This window comes from Coptis chinensis, chromosome 3 (genome assembly GCF_015680905.1).
Source record: "Coptis chinensis isolate HL-2020 chromosome 3, ASM1568090v1, whole genome shotgun sequence".
NCBI lineage: Eukaryota > Viridiplantae > Streptophyta > Magnoliopsida > Ranunculales > Ranunculaceae > Coptis > Coptis chinensis.
Window position 1 is genome coordinate 20261877 of NC_141458.1, and position 24140 is coordinate 20286016.

At 38.1% G+C, this 24140-nt stretch overlaps 1 protein-coding gene across 1 annotated transcript; it reads right to left on the bottom strand.

Annotated features, from left to right (window-relative positions):
- Positions 1-17248: 17248 nt before the first annotated feature.
- Positions 17249-23862, bottom strand: LOC147508524 (uncharacterized). The gene is made up of 6 exons (XM_086597215.1): positions 22870-23862; positions 22050-22119; positions 20809-20865; positions 19410-19954; positions 18572-18841; positions 17249-17380 (listed from the first exon to the last, which is right to left on the bottom strand). Exons 4-6 carry the CDS (start codon positions 19950-19952, stop codon positions 17249-17251), a joined length of 945 nt encoding a protein of 314 aa, XP_086453341.1. The 5' UTR covers positions 19953-19954; positions 20809-20865; positions 22050-22119; positions 22870-23862.
- Between the last annotated feature and the right edge of the window lie 278 nt (positions 23863-24140).

Here is a 24140-nt window from a genome sequence, read left to right on the forward strand (position 1 = left end):
GAGTTAGTACTGTTTACATGCTTTTGTGTATTTAAGGTATTGGAGTCAAATATGTGAAGAAATACATCACTTTTGCAAGAGAAAGGAGCAAAGGTTGGTTGCTAAGAAGTTCTATGATTAAATCCCAAGTTTTAAAGAGAAAAAGACTTTTTAAAGCCCAGTCAAAGCTAAAAAGTCAAAGTTAACGCGGGCATAAATAGAGCAGAAAAGTCAATAGAACTTTTATAAGCTGTATCTTTGTACTCGACTGAATTGGGCCTACTATATGTCAAAAAAAAAACCATATCGGAAAGATCTTTCTAATGGTCCAAGACTTAATCCAATAAGAGGAGTAAAACGAATGAAAAGGCTGTTGCAGTAAGTTCCCATAGAGAAACCCTTTTTGAACTTAAGTAATTAGGGTTTTGGGCTCGATTTAATGGCCCAAAACATAGCTCCAAAGCCCATGCATTAAATTGTAAACCTAGCCCTCTCCTATATAAAGAGGACTAAGGCAAAACTCTTAGGACTATGATAATATATCATCACGGTTCCATCAAGTGTTGCTCCAGTCCCCAAACAAACGATAATGATCACTATGAGTGGGCTTTTATACGGTTTAACGACTTCTTTGGGTGAAGAAAGGCCATCCATGATCGTAAATTACCGATTGTGGACTTGGCCTTGATGAGTGCCGCTGATATTGTGTTTTCTCGACGCCACAAGCATCTCTGTAGATGGCATATCTCTATGTCGCCCTTCAAATGCAATGATTTTTTCCCACCACGTAACTAGTAGATAAAGGCCGGTTCTCGAACACCAGAAGTGAAATCGAGGACCGAGGATATCTTCAACCGTGGGAATTGCTTCTTTGGAAAAACAGTTTTGAGTACTCCAATTTTGTTAGTTATCTGCGAGACTTGGTTGTCTTTACAAGGATCGATTCGTATGTTGTTAGACCCGGATCAACACATTCACTTTGGGAGTACAACGACCAATAGAGTCGAAAAGGTCTCATGCTCGAGTGAAATATGTTCTAGGAAACACAAAACGTACATGATTTTCTAAGTATGTTTTACTAGATCCACCTGATTATAGAGATCCAAATTGTCCTCGAGATTAGAGGTACGTTTGAGAAGAGTCCGATTGTAACCCAAAGACCACCACCCGGATTACTTTATTTCGCGAACTTAGAAACCCGGTCTCAAGAAAATGTTTGGACTTGCTTTATGAAGAACTAGATACCCATGTAAGCCGTGGCTACTAAGGACTCGAAGTTCATTTGTGGGTGTTATTTATGCACTACCATGGATTGCCATGCCTCACGAAATCATTGAACTTCAAAATCAAGAACGCTCCATATCTTTGAGTGCTATCGATCCTTTTGGAAAACTCGTCTGTTTTTCCAAGTATGTTGGTGGGTGTTGGTCCCGATTGTAGACCTTCATGGATATGTTTATGGAAAGGTATGAAATGGCTTCCAAGAAGAGCGATGGTTATGGTTAGGAAACTTATAGAGATTACTATGCGAGAGTAAAGTACATGGCTAGAACCACCTCATGAAGAGGCTTAAAACCAAAGGTCGGCCTAAGAAGGGTAGCTGCAAGAGAAAGCTTCTAACGAGGATGAGAACTCTTCAAATCAAGATTCATCTGGTTTTGAACATTCCCAATGTGAGCATGAAGAGTGGGTCGTCGCCGCGACAATCGAGATGTCGATGCCAAATTCCAAGCCTTCTCATAAAACACCCACACCATCGAAATACGCTACTCAAACCCACCTCGCAGAGAAGTCTTCTCCGAAACCACCTTTGCCACAAAAAAACCACACCACGGAATAACTCTTCTCAAAATCACCTTTACCACCTAAAACAACCACACCACGGAATAACTCTTCTTAAAAATCACCTCAAAAGTTAGACATTGGCATCCCGAGGGGCGAAATATTACTGGTTTTGGATATTCCAAAAAGAATTGCACAAATATATTGTTAAAGTGGATGACCCCTGTGGGTGATGGCAATTACGGTATAGAGCAATGTGCATTGCAGACCGGAATAAGTCGGGAAGAGTGGCCGTGGATGGGAAATGAGTTGTTACAAGAACTTAATGACAACCTCCCCCTATATTGTACATTGTATAGTCACAGTGAGGTTAGGTATGTGAAACCTACAATTTCCCATGAATGCGGTTGGGCACCCCCTTGTAAGTGGATGAGCATGCCCTTTGCTGGATATCTATTTGGTTTTAGATTTAATGTCGTCCTCGTACATTTAGAAAGTATGTATTGTCATCTTATCTTGCCACTGAGAACCCAAGCAAATCCTGATAGAGTAAAGAACGTGTTGGGTATCGCTTACGTACAGGGATGTCATTTTGTCTATGTTGAACTTGTTGATGATTGTCCGATTCCAAAACCGATGCGAAGATGGCGTAGAGCCTCGACACTTAATTGCAGATAGTTAGGATATCAGACATACAAGCAAGACAAGTGCAATTTCACGCATTGAACATTCTCAATTTAGTATTGGAAGACGAGCACACTAATGATGGGTCCAAAATACCAATAATAGATGTTAACTAGGAATAAGTCTATGTAATTAATGTTCATGTGGTTGGAATTGTAATTTGGCTTTTGATACAATTTTTCTTAAATTTGATGGTATTTTTTTTTCGTTAATTAATTGTATGGATGTATGTATGTTTGTTTGATTTTGGAAAAAAAATGACTTTTTGGATTTGAACTTGGAAAAAATGACTTGTCTGTTTTTTTTTAATGCTTGAACGGTGTGGCCACACCGCTTGGACTTAGTCTCAAATGACATGGTTACACGCGTTTAGGTCCCAAACGGTGTGACCATGCCATTTGGGATTTGAACTTTGGTGAAAAAATGAAGCTGTTGGTTCCTCTTGAACGGTGTGTACACCGTTTGGACTTAGTCCCAAACGGGATGGCTTACATCGCTCAAGAGGCAAAAACAGATGTTTCGGTGTTTTAGCGATTTATCAATGTTTTTTATACATGGCATATTGGCAACAAGATTATATAAAAACGAAACAAAAATACAATAACTTGTGTGAAAATTTAATTCATGCAAGTTCCATTCTCGCCAACCCTCACATAAACAACAATGAGCACTTGTTATACAATATCATCTAACTTCAAATATTAACATGTAACAAAAAAAATGGCACTAAAACACTACGCTCGGGTGATTAGATTATTAATAGAGTTATCTCGCTTAATAGATCAAGAGAGCGGGACAATTTGAACTCTTCAGAACTCTATGAGAAACTAAACACTAGCATGCACACATAAGATTGAGAACTGACAAACAAACCATTCACATAAACCAAAGAAGAGTAACTTACATCATTCTCTTCCAACACAAGATAAAAAGAGGTAAGCTCTGAGAATATAAAAGATTAGCTAAATTCATTTCCATTAATCTCAATAATACTCTAAAACAGCTTTCTTATCAATCTCTTCAACTTCTCCACATAAACACTAGTACAAGATAGAAAATAATAAGTATTTATACTATGCACTTATGAATATTGGTATTGTTTCTTTTTGCGTGATAATAGTAGTCTAGAAGTTTCAATGCTAACTCTTAAATTAGAATAGTTTTTAGAAACTTAGGTTAATATGTAGGTAATAGTCATTACTTTTTTCCATAAATATATTGTATGAGCATCTATGTTTGTATTTGCAATAAGTTTATGAAATCTAAGCTAGAGTACTTATTCTACAAATCCTGTGAGAATATATCCTTAAAACCTTATATGAGTGAAATATTTGATATAATGACACAAGGGAGAAGTAAATTCTGAATAGAGAAATCACATGTCCACTTGCTTGATCATTATATCATATCTTAAGCCAGAATTTAGGCCCTTTTTGGATCGATATAGACAGAAATTCAAACTTATATGAAATTATTTTCCGCTAGTCGCCCCTCTGAGCCTTTCTTTAGCCTTTTCATAAACCACAAATCCTTTACCCTTTTACAAAAACAAAATAAAAATAAAATCAGCCTACCCATTTATAAATGAGTCTGGGAAGAGATGAAATTAAGAAAAGAAAAGAAAGTTTCCATTCAAAGAAAAGAAAATAATAATAATAAATAAATAAAATAAAAAGTTAAAACTCCAAAAACAAAATCAAAGGAGTCAAAAGCCAAAAGAAAAAGAAAAAATGGCTAAAGATGGAAATAAAGTGTAGAAGCAAAGTAAGAACAAAGTTTTCTCTAGTTACATAATATGAAGATTTTCCTGTTTGGATAAAATCCTCTACTGTGCACAGTGTGAGTGATAGAGTTATATACTAAAAGCATTACTTTTGTATAACTCTAATTCTTTATATTTTGAATGAGAATCATATGGGCAAATGTTATGCATATTATATATGTTATTAGTTATATGTATGTGTCTAATACTTTCTATTGTAGATGATATGGTGTGAACACACAGAAGATCATATCATCGCGATCCTTATAAAGTATAAATGTCGTTTACAACCTAGATAAATTTGGACAAACCATTGGTACGGTTTGTAGTATAATATGGTATTAGTCTATCTTGACTATAGGATTACACTAGTACACTTTGTGTGTATTGACAGGACCAAGTGAGGTTGTTTCTTTATATCTGCGACTATATAAGAGAACAAATGCCTATGTTATTATGGATGCTTGTCCTCCTAATCTGGATATAATAACGAGCACTTACGCATTGTTGTACATTGCTTTAAATCATCAATTAGTGAGATTCATTTGTGAATCAACAAACTCGATGGATTGGGTACTAACATTGTATGTAAGGTGTCTTTGATTATAGAAGAAATCGTGGTCCCGCAAGAAGTCGGGGCTGATGATGTCCCCTTGAGGAGCTTCATAAGGATTGTCATGTAAACCCTACAGGTGGATTTGATCCGACATGACAATGAGGTTGAGTGGTACTACTCAAGGACATAAGAAGTTGATTAATGTAGTTGTCAGTAACTTGACTTAATCAATGGATATTCAATATCTTAAACACGGGGAGATCAACGAGCATATAATATGGAGCCCATAAACGCTAACACGTAATTTGGGATTAGGGCGGTAGTGCAACAATTGCCTTTAGTGGAATAAGCCATTTGTTGACGGACTTGGGCCGTGTGTTCTGGGCGAACATGGGAATCCCAAGCCCGTCAGGAGGGTTGTAGCCTATAAATAGAATCCCTTCTCTCCTGGCCAAAATTCACTATTCATCTTGATTGAAAAGAGTGGCAAGGAAAGATACATCCAAAATTAGATCTAGCTTTGTGAGAAAGAAGGGGGTTGGTAGATCGTTGCCCACACAACGTCCAATCTATTGAAAGGAATACAATAGAAGATCAAGGGGATCAAGGGGTTGATTGTTGATTTGGATTCATAGCTATTGGATTCTCAGAGTTATCAAGAAGCCGGATTTATAGGTATGTTTTCCTATCCAAAACCGTGAACCCCATTAATTCTGTTGCGCGTGGGTTTTCGCGGTTTGTAGAAATTTGCATTATGAAATAACGGTTCCTACAGTGAGTTCTGAAGTGGAAATCCTTCTCTTTGTCATTCTTCATGCCTACTTCCTGTTTGGGTAAAATCCTACATTGAAAACAGTGTGAGTTCCGGAACAGGAAGAGATAAAGTATGGATCTCTTGGAGTTTGAAACACCAAGAGCTATGACACACATCGAAGCTGTTTCGAGGGAGTCACAAGCAGTGATAATGGAAAGCGGAAAGGAACCGGTGGCAGTGGTAACTAGTAGATGACCATTATCTTGTGCAGAGGTTACAAAACAATCCACTACACAGCAAGAGGATTTCGAAGAACTTCCAGAGCCTGAGAAGATGGGTGATTATCTAGCGATAACTATTCCAGAGAGAGCGCACGAAAAGGGATTGCTTTATTGTAAACACTGTCTTGTCAGAAGGATTGATTTGCAAAAGGTTTCCATTGACAAAGTGTGTACTCTGGCAAAACAAATATGGCAGCCTACTGGGGAATGGCTTATTACTCCCATAGGCAAAGGTTATCTCTTCCTTAGATTTTCCAATGTAGAGGATCTCAATAGGGTCTGGGCAAAAGGTTCATGGGATCTTGATAAAAACCCAATGAGAATAAGTCAATGGACACCAAATTTCAGTCCTGATACTCAAAGACAATCTCATGCTTTGGTATGGATAGGGTTTCCAGGACTTGGGCAGGAGTATTGGGAGCTAAAAGTTCTAAGGTCAATTGCGAGGGGTGTTGGCTATCCGATGCAAATTGATGAAAAACTTTCAACAGGAATATGGTTATTATGCTAATTTTATGGTGGATGTGGACCTTTCAGAACCAATTCGGCACCAAATCTATGTTAGAACGAAGAATTTTTAGTTCGGCAAATAGTGGAGGTTGGGAAACTTCCAAAGTTCTCAATCAATCATTGCAAAATTGTCGGGCATCTTGTTTCTGAGAATGCAGGAAATTAAAGGGTGATTTGCAAAAGCAACATAGGAACCGAAAGCATAGAGATAAAGAGGTGGTGAGGGACCAAGCACCTAGAGGTGAAAAAAGCCGGATACGAGACCAAGAAGGAACAAGAGTAAGAATCAAAATCAAAGTGTAAAACTAGTAAGCCACGGCTAATGGAGGCCAAAACACTCCAAGAAAGCAAAGGAAACTCAGGTTTAGAACAGATTTGAGGGACTAGAGGTGGAAGAGGTACATAATATTTGAAATAGTACCAACTCCAGAGAATGTAATAGTGGAACATGGGCAAGAGGTATCATCAGTTCAAGTTGAGGCAACAATAATAGCGAAGGAAAAAAGGCATCAAACATAAGATGAGATAGTCGCATCAGTGGACCACAGAGAGGAAAGGGATACACAACATTCACCTTAAGTAGAGAGGAACAGAACTCCGGCGACCATTGAAGTAGATTATGCCCCAGTGGTCTAGAAATTTCCCCTAGGAAAAGACTCATAGACTCAGAAGCAGAAAAGGTTTTCAAACTGTTAAGGGGACAAAAATAAGGACTCCAATGAGGAGGAGATACCTCCGGATCTAGAACCTACTCCATCCCTCAGATGGGCAGACTTAGGAGAGGATGATGAGCACGACAATCTAGAATAGAATGTAGACATTTTTATGGATGCTAATCAAGAGACTTATCAAGAGGCTCAAGCACAAACTACCAAAGGTGGTTCTAAGCCACAGTGGCAGCTTTAACAAATAACTCCCCCATCCACCAGGTCTAGATCAAGATCTAGGTCAGGCAGAAGGGACAATTAAAAGGGTCCAGCCTTACTCCCAATAAATCTCCAATATTCACAATGAGATGCATCTTTTGGAATATACGAGGTATCGCAAATGATAAGTCACAAAATTGACTTGCTAAGTTGATTCATAAATGGGACCCTGACATTCTAGGCATTGCTGAACCAATGATTAAGGCTGAAGACATCTCCAAGTCCTTCCTTCATTCTATGGGGATGAACATATCTTTTTATAGTAACTCAAGACACAATCAGGTGCCAAACCTTTGGATGTTATGGAAATCCTCTTTTCATGCTCCTACCCTACTCCATTGCTCTCAATAACAGCTTATCATGGAGGTAGAAGGGGCTCTTATCACAATTGTTCATGCCCATTGTATATATGTACAAAGGAGGCAACTATGGTTGGATTTACAACAAATCAGCTCTTCCAATCTGCCATGGCTTATTCTGGGAGATTTCAATGCATACTTGAGTTACGCGGATAAAAAAGGCAGAAACAGACCATCAACAGTGGCCATGAATGATTTTCGAGAGAGTGTTAGCAACAATCAATTGATGGAAGTACCATGTAAAGGTTTTCATCACACTTGGTGGAATAAACAAGTGGGGAGATTTAAAATTTTGGGCAAACTGGACTGGATGTTCTGTAATGTGCTATGGTGCTCCAAATACCCAGGATGGCATTACAAGGTTGGCAACAGACTATGCTCTGACCACTCTCCACTTGTGGGGAGAAGCATAAACATCCCCAAACCAAAGAATATTCCATTCAAGTTCTTTAACATGTGGTGTGATCATCCCTCCTTCAGAGAATTAGTGCAACAGAGCTGGGAAGTTCCCATTCTAGGCCACTCGATTTATGTTCTAACTCAAAAGTTGAAGAGATTGAAAGGGGTTCTGAAGACATGGAACAAGGAAGTCTAAGGAAATATCAAAGTTAAGGTTGAAGATGAATCCAAAATTCTAGAACAGATGCAAGAGCAATTTGACCAAGGAAACATGACAGAGGGATTTATTGTACAAATGGTGGACCAAGAAAACAAGGTGGAGATGTTATTGGAGCAAGAGCAGAAGTTCTGGAGACAGAAATCTCGATCAAAACGGGATAATGACAATGACAGAAGCACTAAATTCTTTCATGCTCAAGAAAATCTTAACAGAAGCAAATCAATGATAACTGATATGTAGAACTATGCTGGGGACACTATGGATTCTCAAGAGGAAATAGGTGCTTTCCTGGTGAAACACTACTTAGATAAATTTAAAAAAGTGGAGCAAGATCTGGATTGGGATCTCATTCGTACCATGCCTCATCTTATCACTGTAGCAGACAATGCTACTCTTTCATCCCAACCATCAGCATAAGAAGTGAAGTCAGCGGTCTTCCAGCTTAAGGCAGATAGCTCTCCAGGGCCTGATGGATTCAGTGGGTTCTTCTTCCAACAATGCTGGGGCATTGTGGAACACGATATGGTAAGGGCTATACAATACTTTTTCATTAAAGCGAGACTGCCCATTGGTTTTAATGCTAATTTCATAGTTTTAATTCCAAAAGAGAAGAATGCAAATCAGGTGAATAAATTTAGACCTATCTGCCTTTCTAACTTTATTTATAAAGTGATCACTAAGATTCTTTCCACAAGATTAAGTCCGATTACAGAAAGGATTATCAGCAAGGAGCAATATGGGTTCATTCCAAATAGGAACTCATAGCAAGCCATCTGATTAGCTTCTGAACTAATCAATGAACTTCAAACTCCCAGATATGGTGGTAGCATTACTATAAAGATTGACATCTCGCAAGCCTTTGACAAAATGGATTGGAATTTCCTTTGGGCGGTACTCCAACAAGTGGGATTCAGGGACACATGGATTCAATGGCTTAAAGGAGCATTTGCAAGCAATTCTTTATCTATTATACTCAATGGGGGTCCACATGGTCATTTTTTAGCAAAAAGAGATCTTAAACAGGGTGATCCTCTCTCCCCCATACTATTTGCCCTGGCAGAGGATTGCTTAAGTAGGAACATCAGCAAGCTGATTCAGGACAAAAAACTTTCACACATGGTGGTAAATGCAAAATACTGTAGCCCTTTGATAAGTGCTCAAAAAATGCAATTTAACCCTCGATTATGCCTCTTGTTTAGCCATCTTAGTGGACTAATAATGTTTGTAAGTTATGTTTTATGATTCTACAGGTGAAAAAGAGAGTTTTGTGGAATATTAGAGAAAAAGGGGTAAAACAGAGCAATTCAGAGCATTAAAGATCACATGGGAAACTCGTGCACAATCATGGAGAAGGCCAAGGAATTGAAGATATTAAAGATGCGACTTGGACCTATTTTAAAGCCTATTTGGAAGCCCAATCCCAAAGGATTCGTTGCTTGAACCAAAGCCCGCAAAAGAGGATAGAAGGATAGAGCAAAAGAGGGAAAATAGACTTCCGCATCTGGGACGCATGGGTCGTGCGTCCAGACGCATGAAACAACACTGTAGCCACTTCCTTCTTAGTTTTGGAGATGAAGTTGGACTCTGAAAGAAGTTGATTTGTATTAGAAAACAAATGGCAGTTTGGAATGCTTCCAGAACTCATTGTAACCTCTATAAATAGAGGACCTAAGTGCCTTATGTAATTTGCCAATTCACTTATACTCTTGTCTCTAGAACTTGAGGCAGAGAGAGATTAATAATAAAAGATTCGGTTTTAACTAGTCGAGTCTTAATAAATTAGTCTTTCTAGTCTTATGTTCTTTGACTCTTCTTCTTCTCGTTCTTCGTGTTCTTCCTTCTTTATAGAAGGCTAATCTTCTCCTTCAAGGGAGGAGATTAAGCCGATGCTTAAGGTTTAATAATTTTTCTGGTTGATGGTGTTCTTCAATCAGGTTAGTTCTTTATGTTTTTTGTTATTAGTTTCATTGCCCACACCAGGGGATGGAAGTATAGAATATGGTTTATATTTTGCAATATTAATATCATGCTAGTGTTCTTTCCTTTTCTTCTAGTAGTATAGTTCTTTAGAGTTAGGGAAATATTCTTTGTGTTGCCTTAGAAGGGATAGCTCAGGGAGTGGCTGCTTAGGGGAAGTATTCTTTGTGTTTGCCTTAAGTGGTGATTCATTAAATGGCCACCCTATTAGGAAGTACTCCTTGATGTTGCTCTCGGTAATACATTGAATAGCTGCCCAAGCTTACATAAAAGGAAGGAATATATTAATAGCATAAACATAGGAACAAACTTAAGTAGAGTTAATTGTTAACTATGTTTCGTCCAAGAGGGCATCGGTACTCGCTCGATTGCCTAATTGTAATCTACTTGTAAGAATAACCATGAAGCAGAAGGTCATAGATCAAAAGTATTGGTGGATTCTAATCTCTTGAAATCTCTCTCTTATAAATTCTCAATAGTTTAGTTAATTTAGTTTAGTTTAGCATTATAATCTAAAATCTCTACAATCATATAATTTTTAATCCCTCAAACCCCCTTTCCAAATCCTGTCCTGTCCTTCACATAACATACACTTAAAAGTGGAACGATACCCTACTCATCCTTTACTTATTGAGAGATAATTAGGTTTTGATACGCTTCTATTTTGTTCAACGACCATCATCCATCTACATCATCTATCTACATCATCTATATACCATCTCATAAACACAAAAAGGAGCCGCGTGTCACCCTTTACACTTAATGTTTGCCGATGATGTGTTCTTATTCAGCAATGCTAATATGAAAGGCATCAAGCAACTGGTAAAGCTCCTTACCAGATATTAGGACTCCTCAGGGCAGATCATTAATAAGGATAAATGCAAGTTATTTCTCAGTCTTATGACCAATAGAAGAAAGGCTCTTATAAATAAAGTGTTGAACATCAATGGAGGTAGTCTATAAGAAAATTACCTGGGAGTACCCTTATCATGGGGAAAGTAACCAAATCAGCACTAACTCCTCTGGTGGATAAGATCAGAAAGAGAGCGTCAGGTTGGGCAGGTAAATTGCTATCATTTCAAGGAAGGGTGGTGCTTGCAAAACATGTCCTCAATAGTATCCCAGTTCCATGATATGGCCATTTACAAATGGCCAAAATCGATGATAAAGGAATGTGAAACCATCAAGTGGGGAACTTTATCCGGAGTGGCAACCCAGTGGAGAGGAAGGCTATCACCGTCTCTTGGGAGAAGTCATGTAAACCAACAGATGAAGGAGGGCTAGGAATAAGGAGGCTTAGAGACATCAATCTATCAATGCTTATGAAACAAGCTTGGACTCTGTTAACTGAAGAAGGTGACTGGTCAGCCTTCATGAGGGGTAAATACATTAATAGAGTTGGTGGATGGTCCAATTACAAAACATCAACAGTTTGGAAAGGAATTAAATGGGCTCTCACTGAAATGTCACCGTTGTATGGTTGGAATGTCGGTAATGGAGAGGCTATTAATATTTGGAGGGAGAATTGGCTGCTGCAGAAACCAATATGTGACTTTTTTCAAGAGGAAAGAAAAGAAATTCTCAAATACCAAACTAGACTCAGTGAATACATTCAAGAGGATAGATGGGTATTCTCCAATACAATGACGCAAGTGCTTCATCAGCTGGGAATCGATATCTCTAAGTTATCACAGCCAGATAGCTCTAAAGAGGACTCAAGAATTTGGATGGCTTCTAATACTGGGTAATTTACAGTGGCAGCGGCACACAAAGCTATCAGAACAAAAGCTCCGAAGCCAGCATGGTGTAAATTCATTTGGAGTTCTAAAATCCTTATGAGGACACAGGGCATTGCTTGGAAGCTAGCACATGGGGCTACTCGAACTGATGATCAGCTCTAGAAAAGGAAAATTCACTTAGCATCTCGATGTTGCATTTGCCGAAACCATGAGGAAACTCTAAACCACGTTCTATTCCATTGCCCTTTCGCCAAGAAGGTTTGGAAGTTTGCTCAGGAAATATTTCACATATAGATAGAAGCCTGAGTCCTTTCGATGTGAGACAACAGAGCAAACACTACAGTTCTCTCATCCTAGACATGTGGAAAGCTTGTTCACTGACGGTCATGGTAAGTCTATGGAAAAACAGAAACAAAGCTCTGTATGACAACAAAGCTCCCAGCTATCCACAAGTTTGTTTCCTAGTCAAGAGAGCGATTATAAGAGCTCATCATAAGTCCTCAGGTCATATGGTGAAATCAGTGCATGATCTCAAGGTACTTAACCACTTCAATCTCCAACACAAACTTCGAAGATCCCCAAAAATCTTTGAATGCTTTTGTCTCTTACCTCCTCATGGTGTTCTCAAGATAAACACTGACGGATGCTTGAAGGGAAATCCAGGAAGGTCAAGATGGGGTTTTGTGTTCTGAAACTACAGAGGAGAATTTCTGGGAGTAGCAGCTAGCGGAATGGGCACCTCTACAAATTACATGGTAGAAACAATGGCAATTGTGCAGGACATTAAACAAGCGCTCGAACTGGGATGGCACTATATTTGGGTAGAATGCGACTCCTCATCGGTTGTTCAAGTTTTTCAGAATAACATAACGCATTGGCGAGTTAAGGAACTATGTCAATCCCTAAAGGAAAAAGCAGCATGGATTAATGTCACTCCAATATGGAGAGAGACTAATTTAGGAACAGACAGCTGTGCCAGACATGTGGCTGCTCTAACCCAGGGAGACAGTATATGGTGGAACTCTCGACCCCCTTTCATGAAACATTTGGAGAACCACTATACTACTTATTTTCGATTTGTTAACTAGATAACCATATTCTAGTGCAGGCCCTGCATTTTTGTTGTTACTTTTGTTCTATTATGCTCCATGTAACTTTTATTCTTTTATAATTAATCAATTACCTTTAGCAAAAAAATAATAATAATATGAAGACCCTATTTTCTCAGACATGTCCTTTTTGAATATCCATTTCCTTCCTTCTTAAAATATCACCTAATCCCCATAATACCTAATAAAGACTTTTAGCTCAATTAGAAATAGGTTAGTGTGATAGTAAGTGTGATAGTAAGTGGCAGATGTGTTTGATCGACTTCGGTTTCTTTGTACGTCATTGGGATTGTAAAGTAAAGTATGCCCACTACACACTGGAGTGAGCGAAACGTGAGTCGAAAAATTAGGGTGTTTTTGTCTTGACATATATGTGAGGACCTATTTAAGGACGCTATTCCAAAGTTTCAAAAACAGACCTGTTATTGCATTTCATAGCATAGTTTATTATATATATATATATATATATATCCATAGATGATTGATTATTATGCACGTATTAGCTTAGATTTTGAATTGATTATTTTGTATTCATTGCTAGTGAGATATATATATATCTGAGAATAAATAAGGAAACAGTAATTTTATTTCTTAGTCGTTGTAGTAGAGATGAAGTTTGTAAGTACCTACTCTGGAAAACTCTCACGAGGCTATAACTCGTCCACTAGGGAATTCCTAGTGGTTTAAGGTCTTATTGCATATGGTTAATGCAATCGCACTTGGCGAAACGAGATTGGTTAGAACTCCATTTTTGGTCACTTATTTTAATTTCTCATATTTGCTTGAGGACAAACAAAATGCTGTTTGGGGGTGGTTTAATAAGAGCCCAAAACTGTAGTTTTAACCCCCTTAATAATATTTCATTTAGACCAATTATGTTTATAATAAATAAGAGTTAGTACTGTTTACATGCTTTTGTGTATTTAAGGTATTGGAGTCAAATATGTGAAGAAATACATCACTTTTGCAAGAGAAAGGAGCAAAGGTTGGTTGCTAAGAAGTTCTATGATTAAATCCCAAGTTTTAAAGAGAAAAAGACTTTTTAAAGCCCAGTCAAAGCTAAAAAGTCAAAGTTAACGCGGGCATAAATAGAGCAGAAAAGTCAATAGAACTTTTATAAGCTGTATCTTTGTACTCAGACCTCGGAATTGGGCCTACTATATGTCAAAACGACCATATCGGAAAGATCTTTCTAATGGTCCAAGACTTAATCCAATAAGAGGAGTAAAAACGAATGAAAAGGCTGTTGCAGTAAGTTCCCATAGAGAAACCCTTTTTGAACTTAAGTAATTAGGTTTTGGGCTTGATTTAATGGCCCAAAACATAGCTCCAAAGCCCATGCATTAAATTGTAAACCTAGCCCTCTCCTATATAAAGAGGACTAAGGCAAAACTCTTAGGACTATGATAATATATCATCACGGTCTGTCAAGTGTTGCTCCAGTCCTAAACAGCGATAGACTATGAGTGGGCTTTGCGTCAGTTTAACGACTTGTTGGGTGAAGAAAGGCCATCTGTGATCGTGTCTGACAGGGACTTGGCCTTGATGAGTGCCGCTGATATTGTGTTTTCTGACGCTCACAAGCATCTCTGTAGATGGCATATCTCTATGTGCGTCCTTCAGAAATGCAATGATTTTTTTCCCACCACAGAACTAGTAGATAAAGGCCAGTTCTCGTGGAACACTGTAGTGAAATCGAGGACTGAGGATATCTTCAACCGTAGAATTGCTTCTTTGGAAAAACAGTTTTGAGTACTCCAATTTTGTTAGTTATCTGCGAGAGACTTGGTTGTCTTACAAGGATCGATTCGTATGTTGTTGGACAGATCAACACATTCACTTTGGGAGTACAACGACCAATAGAGTCGAAGGGTCTCATGCTCAGGTGAAATATGTTCTAGGAAACACAAACAGACATGATTTTCTAAGTATGTTTTACTAGATCCACCTGATTATAGAGATCCAGCTGTCTGAGATTAGAGGTACGTTTGAGAAGAGTCTGATTGTAACCCAGCACCACCACCGGATTACTTTATTTCGTGAACTTAGAAACCTGGTCTCAAGAAAATGTTTGGACTTGCTTTATGAAGAACTAGATACCCATGTAAGCCGTGCTACTAAGGACTCTGAGTTCATTTGTGGGTGTTATTTGCGCACCAGTCATGGATTGCCATGTGCTCACGAAATCATTGAACTTCAAAAGCAAGAACGTTCCATATCTTTGAGTGCTATCGATCCTTTTTGGAAAACTCTGTCTGTTTTTCCAAGTATGTTGGTGGGTGTTGGTCCCGATTGTAGACCTTCGATGGATATGTTTATGGAAAGGTATGAAATGGCTTCTGAAGAAGAGCAGATGGTTATGGTTAGGAAACTTATAGAGATTACTATGCCAGAAAGTACATGGCTAGAACCACCTCATGAAGAGGCGAAAACCAAAGGTCGGCCTAAGGGTAGCTGCAAGAGAAAGCTTCTAACTGAGGATGAGAACTCTTCAAATCAAGATTCATCTGGTTTTGAACATTCCCAATGTGAGCATGAAGAGTGGGCCTCGTCGCAACAATCAGAATGTACGCCAAATTCCAAGCCTTCTCATAAAACACCCACACCATCGAAATACGCTACTCCAAACCCACCTGCAGAGAAGTCTTCTCCGAAACCACCTTTGCCACAAAAAAAAACCACACCACGGAATAACTCTTCTCAAAAATCACCTTTACCACCTAAAACAACCACACCACGGAATAACTCTTCTTAAAAATCACCTCAAAAGTTAGACATTGGCATCCTGAGGGGGCCGAAATATTACGGTTTGGATATTCCAAAAGAATTGCACAAATATATTGTTAAAGTGGATGACCCTGTGGGTGATGGCAATTACGGGTATAGAGCAATGTGCATTGCACTGGGAATAAGTCAGGAAGAGTGGCCGTGGATGGGAAATGAGTTGTTACAAGAACTTAATGACAACCTCCCCCTATATTGTACATTGTATAGTCATAGTGAGGTTAGGTATGTGAAACCTACAATTTCCCATGAATGCGGTTGGGCACCCCCTTGTAAGTGGATGAGCATGCCCTTTGCTGGATATCTATTTGGTTTTAGATTTAATGTCGTCCTCGTACATTTAGAAAGTATGTATTGTCATCTTATCTTGCCACTGAGAACCCAAGCAAATCCTGATAGAGTAAAGAACGTGTTGGGTATCGCTTACGTACAGGGATGTCATTTTGTCTATGTTGAACTTGTTGATGATTGTCCGATTCCAAAACCGATGCGAAGATGGCGTAGAGCTCGACACTTAATTGCAGATAGTTAGGATACTGCATTACAAGCAAGACAAGTGCAATTTACGGCATTGAACATTCTCAATTTAGTATTGGAAGACGAGCACACTAATGATGGGTCCAAAATACCAATAATAGATGTTAACTAGGAATAAGTCTATGTAATTAATGTTCATGTGGTTGGAATTGTAATTTGGCTTTTGATACAATTTTCTTAAATTTGATGGTATTTTTTTGTCGAATTAATTGTATGGATGTATGTATGTTTGTTTGATTTTGGAAAAAATGACTTTTGGGATTTGAACTTGGAAAAAATGACTTGTCTGTTTTTTTGCCGCTTGAACGGTGTGGCCACACCGTTTGGACTTAGTCTCAAATGACATGGTTACACCGTTTAGGTCCCAAACGGTGTGACCATGCCATTTGGGATTTGAACTTGGAAAAAATGACTTGTCTGTTTTTTTGCCTCTTGAACGGTGTGGCCACACCGTTTGGACTTAGTCCCAAACGGGATGGCGACACTGTTCAAGAGGCAAAAAAGCAGATGTTTCGTGTTTTGGCGATTTATCAATGTTTTATACATGGCATATTGGCAACAAGATTATATAAAACGAAACAAAATACAATAACTTGTGTGAAAATTTAATTCATGCAAGTTCCATTCTCAGTTAACCCTCACATAAACAACAATGAGCACTTGTTATACAATATCATCTAACTTCAAATATTAACATGTAACAAAAAAAATGGCACTAAACACTACGTTCTGCATTAGATTATTAATAGAGTTATCTTCGCTTAATAGATCAGTAGCAGGACAATTTGAACTCTTTCAGAACTCTATGAGGAAACTAAACACTAGCATGCACACATAAGATTGAGAACTGACAAACAAACCATTCACATAACCAGCAAGAGTAACTTACATCATTCTCTTCCAACACAAGATAAAAAGAGGTAAGCTACAGAATATAAAAGATTAGCTAAATTCATTTCCATTAATCTCAATACTCTAAACAGCTCAGTTATCAATCTCTCTTCAACTTCTCCACATAAACACTAGTACAAGATAGACCAAGGATCTAAATAAACATCATCAAAAGACTGCCTCTATAACACACTTCCAACAAGACTGCCAACGCTCAACACACTAAACCCTAAACTAACCAAACTCAACATTGCTAAATCCAATGCTCCTTAATGATATCATCCGCCAATGAACTTGCACCGGGTCAAATTGTATGCCTCCATGAACTCGTTTCGTGCATCGTCTGGAATCGCAGTCCCACCTAATTGCAGGCCTTGATTGAGCAAGCGAGAAATTTCATCGACGATGGGGTCTTTTAAAAATTAAAACGAAAAACTACATTAGTATATACATTTACATTTATAAAATACCAAAACAAAAAAAAAAAAAAAAAAAAAAAAAAAAAACTAACGTTGTAAGGTATTAACTCACCAGATTATGATATGGAAGACTCTTTAGGGAGTAGTGATTAAGATGATCAGGGTTTATCATTCGAATATGACTATTGTTTTCGCATTCAACTCATGTATCTACTAACACACCCCATGGATAAAAAGCGGAATGGGTCCTCGATGTTCAAGTTGTACCAAGTGATTTTGCCATTTACTCCAATAGGAAGACACAATATTAAATTTCACATCGTGCCAGCGTCGAGTATAGTTCGCCGAGGTCTTTGGTCTTGGGGATCCGAAGGTACAAACCGCATATGACCCAACCGACGACAACCCTCAAACATTATAATTGCTTTCGACATTATCAAGAAAGGATATAAATCCTTCAAAAATGCTATTTCATCCACCGGGCCGTAGTAGCTCGGACTTGATATAGGGATTCCATTCAACCTCGCCAAATAGCATATGATCGAGGAAATTAATCATTAACCACATACTAATAATATCAATTAATAAATAAAACTATTTACATACAAAAATGCTTACATCGGTACAAGCCATATTATCAATCATCGCTCGGGTATGCTTCAATGCAGCTGTTGTGCTAGCATAAAAAGACTGAGTAACTGAGTACCTATGAGTACGCGATATGCTCAATTGATAGTCCTCATTTGGGAATGGCCTGAACACCGGGAAGTACTCATAAATCCATGCCTAGATTAATATAGACACCCAGTTAATATTGTAATAGATAGATAAAATTGACATTGAAAAGAAAAACAAAAAAACTAATACATGTAGGAGAGTGAAATAGCCTGAAACACCCTTCACCTTGGCACTTGTGGCAGTCCTAAGACTCCTGTGCAAGTAAGCCAATAAGGCTGCACCCCACGCGTAGTCTCTGATCTCGGCAAATTTCATAAGCAGTCTCAGATAACAAACGGGAACTGCAGTTCCAGACGTGTTGGTGAAGGCGGTACATCCAAAGAAATATAACAGATAAGCTCTCACAGCAAACTGCAACTGTTTTTGGGTTGACGCCTTCTTGACAACAACCCCATTTTCATCCCGTAAATCTTCATCCGTTACCTTCTCAGCAAACTACTTCATCAAGAAATCCATCATAACTTTAGAAGTGAACTTATTGGATTTCATCTCCACATCTATCTTGTCCATGGGTATGCCAAGACCTTGGTGGAGGAGTCTTTTTGTATATTCCAGGGTCAAATCAGTGTCCCCAGTCACTACTTTGCCTCTGATCAGAACTCCTAAGAGTTGGGAAACATCGTCCAACGTGATTGTCATCTCGCCCCACGGCATATAAAACATGTTGGTCTCTGGATGCCACCTCTCCACAAACGCAGAGACCAACACAGGATCCTGATGCCTATATACACCTAAGACCAGAGCACATAAGCCAGTCCTTTGAAGCTCCACATGAAAATTAGAACAGTCTGAACACTCTCCGACGATATCCCATTGTACCAACTTGTTTAGGTGCCCATGACACTTCAACACCCCTCGCTCCGCCTAAAACAACAAAAACTCAGTATTAATGTATGCACAAGGTTTCGTAATACAAAATTTAAATATTAATAGACAATATATAATAATATTATCTGCCCTCCCAAATATCGCGAGCCCGCGTGCACCGCGATAGTCATCTGACAACGATGTGACACGAGGGGCCACCTCCATAAACACCTCTCTGGAACTCCAAGTCATTGTTGATCTTTCTCACAATATTCACTGGAGGTACAGGTACAAGGACTTCAGGGACTTCCTCGTCATCCTCCTCCGCGTCCTCCTCCTCCTCGTCATTCTCCTCTTCTGCATCATCAACACCCTCTTCGTCATCTTCTTCACTATCAACATGACTTACAACTACACTCTTCCCACGATCCATATTTATGTCATCGTCATCTACATCTAAATCTAAATCTAAATCTACATCTACATCTACATCACTCAGAACTGTCCCCTTTCTTCTCTTTTGATTTCCTAACTCTACACCACTTACAACATTATTGGGATCATCCGCTTTCCAATCCCCTCTACGAACTGATGCCGAGGTGGTTGTTCCCCTTCCTCTCTTTTTCTCAAGCTCCTCATCGCGACCTGAACTACTACTCCCCCTACCTAAGAACTTTTTAGCACTCGTGAAAACACTTTTTGCTACATTCTTCACATTCACATTCTTTGTTCGAGGCATTGCTACAAAATAAATAGGAGTTAAAAATAAGACATTCAACTAATTCAAATTGTTGCAATACCAACGTTAAAAAACAAAGAACGAAATAAGGCGGTGTGCATGCCAATCTATATATAAGGTGTGTAGTTCCCATACGATCAATATTTGTGTAGTAAATCAAGCAATCTTAAACAGGTGATGTGCCTAGCTATCTGTTAAACTTACAAGTAATATGCTTAAAATGGCTACAAGACTACAAGTTGATTTCTCACTTCTCTAATGATCTAAACCAATATTTTCCACAACACATGTTTGTTTAACCAATAACCTACTAGAACTACTTCTCAAGTAATGAACTAGACCATTTTGAACTAATATTGATCAAACACCCAGATATGTACCAAAAACCAATTTCTAAATCAATAAACCCTAAATACGAGAAGAGTAGTATTGGTACGAACAATTTCAGCTATCTAGGCAAATTATACTCCTCTATTAAATCCCCCCTCCACACACTAACAAAAAAAACCCAATCTAATTAAACCAATATAAGTGTTCGTTCACTATACTTATTTGTTCCATAATTTCATATAGCCGGTAAGCCGGTACCAAGCATGGAAGCACAATTGTGACAACAATATCCCTCTCATGCATGCATGCATGATGATGTTTCCAGTGGGCCTTGACACCGAGCACCTATCAATTTCAAATACCAGGTAATGTTTGCAAAACAGAGCATTTTTCAGTGGAAACCTCTTAGATATGAAAAATACTTTAATGAATGATTCTTTTTTATATTATAGTTAAATCGATTGAAATATAAATGTCAGGAGAGGAAATAGCAATTTGTACACCATGTGAGATTAAATCACCTCACCTTATTCAAATTGAGCTACTGGAGAATCAAAGACACTACTCTCTTCCCAATAAAAATCTGAACATGTTTTAAAAAAGATATCTTGTAAGAAACAAAAGAAGAATAACAGAATCAAGAACAAAGTAATGCTAGAAATAAACTTGAATCCCAAAACCTAATAGACGGAAATCACCAAATTCCAAATAAAACAGTTTTTGCTTCTTTTCTTGCCTCCTCCATGCATGGATATGGATTTGGTGGTGACCTCATGAATGCCTAAGGTAAGTATGTTGACTCTCCCAACCCAGATTTATTCAAGATATTCTTCTTAAACTGCAAACTTTCTTCTGAAAATACCCCCAACAGTTTTAATTGATTCATGAGGGTCTCATAACTACATTTCAATGCATCTCTAGGTTTGTAGCATGTGAAATCGACTAGGAAAACTTTACGAGAACGACTCATGTAAAACTTTAAAGCCGCCATGGAGATAATGAACATCGAAAAAAGAAGCACATTTGTAAAATAAAAATAGTCGACGCGGCATAAGAAAAAGACAATATAAGAGCTGAAGCTCGATGGGGAAAATGAAAGGGCCATAATCTCACGAGTGGAGAAACGAAGAAAGACCAACATCAAAGGGGAACAACTGTCGATACTCAATCTTAAGTCTCTAACTAAAAAACTAATGAATATGAACTGAGAGTAGAAGCTATTAAAGTCACAGTTGTATACATAGCACATCAAGATCAAGAAGCCAGAGAAAACTGTAGAGTCGAATGCATCTACTTTGCACATATATAGCAAGAGGCATTATAGAAAAATTGCTATCAGTTATTAAGTTGGATTTGAGCATATGGCATATATGCAAGTTAAATGCAGCCGTGTGGTCTTGAGTTTGAGGCAAGTACAGTGTCAGTGATACAAATTAATGAATTTTGGCATCTCTCTTGCTAGTTTGGGACGTCCAACATAAACTAAAATGTCAAAAACTTTTAATCTTTTGTACTTGCATGATCTTCATGGCAAATTCTTAGCTGGAAAGAAGCCTTACGACCATGCACGAGAGTACCAGGGTAGGATGATAGGTAGTCGGGACCTTAATTAGTTTAGTTAAGTGTCACACTCCTACTATGATTTGCATGTACAAAATGGGTGTCTAGAATTCAAAAGAATTGAATCAAACATAACATTTAAAAAAAAAAAAAAAAAAAAAAAAAAAAAAAAAAAAAAAAAAAAAGATAGAAAGATAGAACAGTTACCTGAAACAGAGCTATATAAGTAGTATAGTTTCAAAGACGCCAACAACTTAGAACAGTTTATTTCCTTTCTCTGTGCTAAGGAAAGCAAGCAGTACTTCAGTCGATATGGCCTCAAATAAAAATCTAGTGATATCAACAAGAGAGACAATAAGTTCATAACTTCATTGCTTGATTTAATGATTTATTTATTTTGAATCATTCATCTCTTATAAATCCAATCAAGTAAACAAACAAAATATCTTCAATTAATAATTCAATCCCACTTAAATGTTTATAAAGCAAACAAATATCAAACAAACCCATAGCAACGCCAATTAGATTAAAAATGCAAAAAATCTTTTTCCATTAACATGATGGAAGAAACTAAAAATACAAAAGATTAAACTAACAAACAAATATAAGCTAGCCATTTCTTTCGGGCATTAAAAATGTTACGTATATATAGCAGCGACAGCAACCACAACGGTTTTGAAATCACTTTTGATCTTTCTTAAAGCCACCTATAAAGACTAGCCCAAGCCCCACTACATATCACGAATGAAGTGGAAAAACAGACGTAGCAATTTCTAGCTAGACACCATAATTTCATGAGTTACAACTACTGCTAAAGTTAGAATAACATAGGAACAGAGCATTGCAGAGAACATATATTCACAAAGTGATTGAACAGCTTTATCAAGGCCCTAATATTCCCATCGACAAACTGGATTATCTGATTATGAAATCCCACGAAACTAACAATTAGGTACAAGATAACGTACACACATTCGGGAAAGATTCAAACAAACAAACAAAAAAAATCGCGTTTTTAGGATCTTACCTTTAGAAATTGAGTGAGAGATGCTATTCGAATGTTTGAAGAGAAGGGATGATTCTGAGTATTTGTGGGTTTTTGGTCGAGCGCGAAATCGAGGGCTTGAAACAGAAATCGTGAAATCAATATCGAGTGTTTGTGGGTTTGTGGGGTTGCCGGTTTGCCGGTTTCTTGGTATTTGGTTGGGGGTGTATGGTTTGAGTTGCGCACAACACAATGGGCAGACCCGGCTTGACAAATTGGGGTCTGGCAGTAACAGGACTCAAAAATAACCGAGAAACTGTAGATAACCAGTTTCAGCCTTTCTCTTCCCTCCTCGTGTCTTCAGCCACCATTTCTCTTTCTCTTCCTCTTCAATCTTCAATCTTCAGCCACCATTTGCCACCGACCGACTAATATTCTTCGTCTCCTAAGTGAGGGAAACCAAAACCTCATACTCAAGCGTCGACAAGAGGGCGAAAGGATGGATCCAAAAGAAGAGCTTTGTGAGATGGAAACTATCTCCACTTAAGAGTTCCTTCTTTCCACTTAAGAGCTCCTTGAAATAAGAGTTATCAAAGATAATTGAAATATTCCAGCTGAATGCCACACTAAACGAAACATCAAAGGAGCACAATTCTTCTCAGCAATAAATCCTCTAAGCTTCTTCTTAGCTTTGTCTAAATTGCTTTCAAGTAGTCTTCACTCACTGTTGAATAACACTTCACTATCTTGAATATCTTTACTACTTAGCATTTAGAATTATCTTCATTGCAAACGAGTTTGTTAGAACTTCGGAAGATTATTTGGTTTGACTAGCTAGAACTGGTTTCTTCTGAATATCTTTGGATGGTCATCCTAATTTCTTTTGTTGGTGCCTCTCGATGGAGAAGAATATTTTGATCTTAAAGGTGGAGAAGTAGTAGTACATATTCCCTTCAAATATGTCTTGCCCAAAGCATCCTACAGAGATTAAAGGGCTATTAGTCATCATGACAAAAGGCACCACTCCTGTTGAAACTTGGGATTAATATATAATGAATAAATCAATTTAGTGGTTTCATACACTTTGTTAATTACACTCTAATTTCTAAGAAATCAACAGTTGCATCTATCGATTTCTATATGCTTCCCATTTTTTGTTTTACAGCTGAAACATGCATGATCTGACATTTTTAATTCAATTTATTTAACTGTTCAATATTGGCTTCGCTAACGCCTTGACATTTCCATCTAGTTCCCACGGCCCACCCATGCCGTCAGGTTATGTTCCAAACGATATGGAGCGGTCGAATACA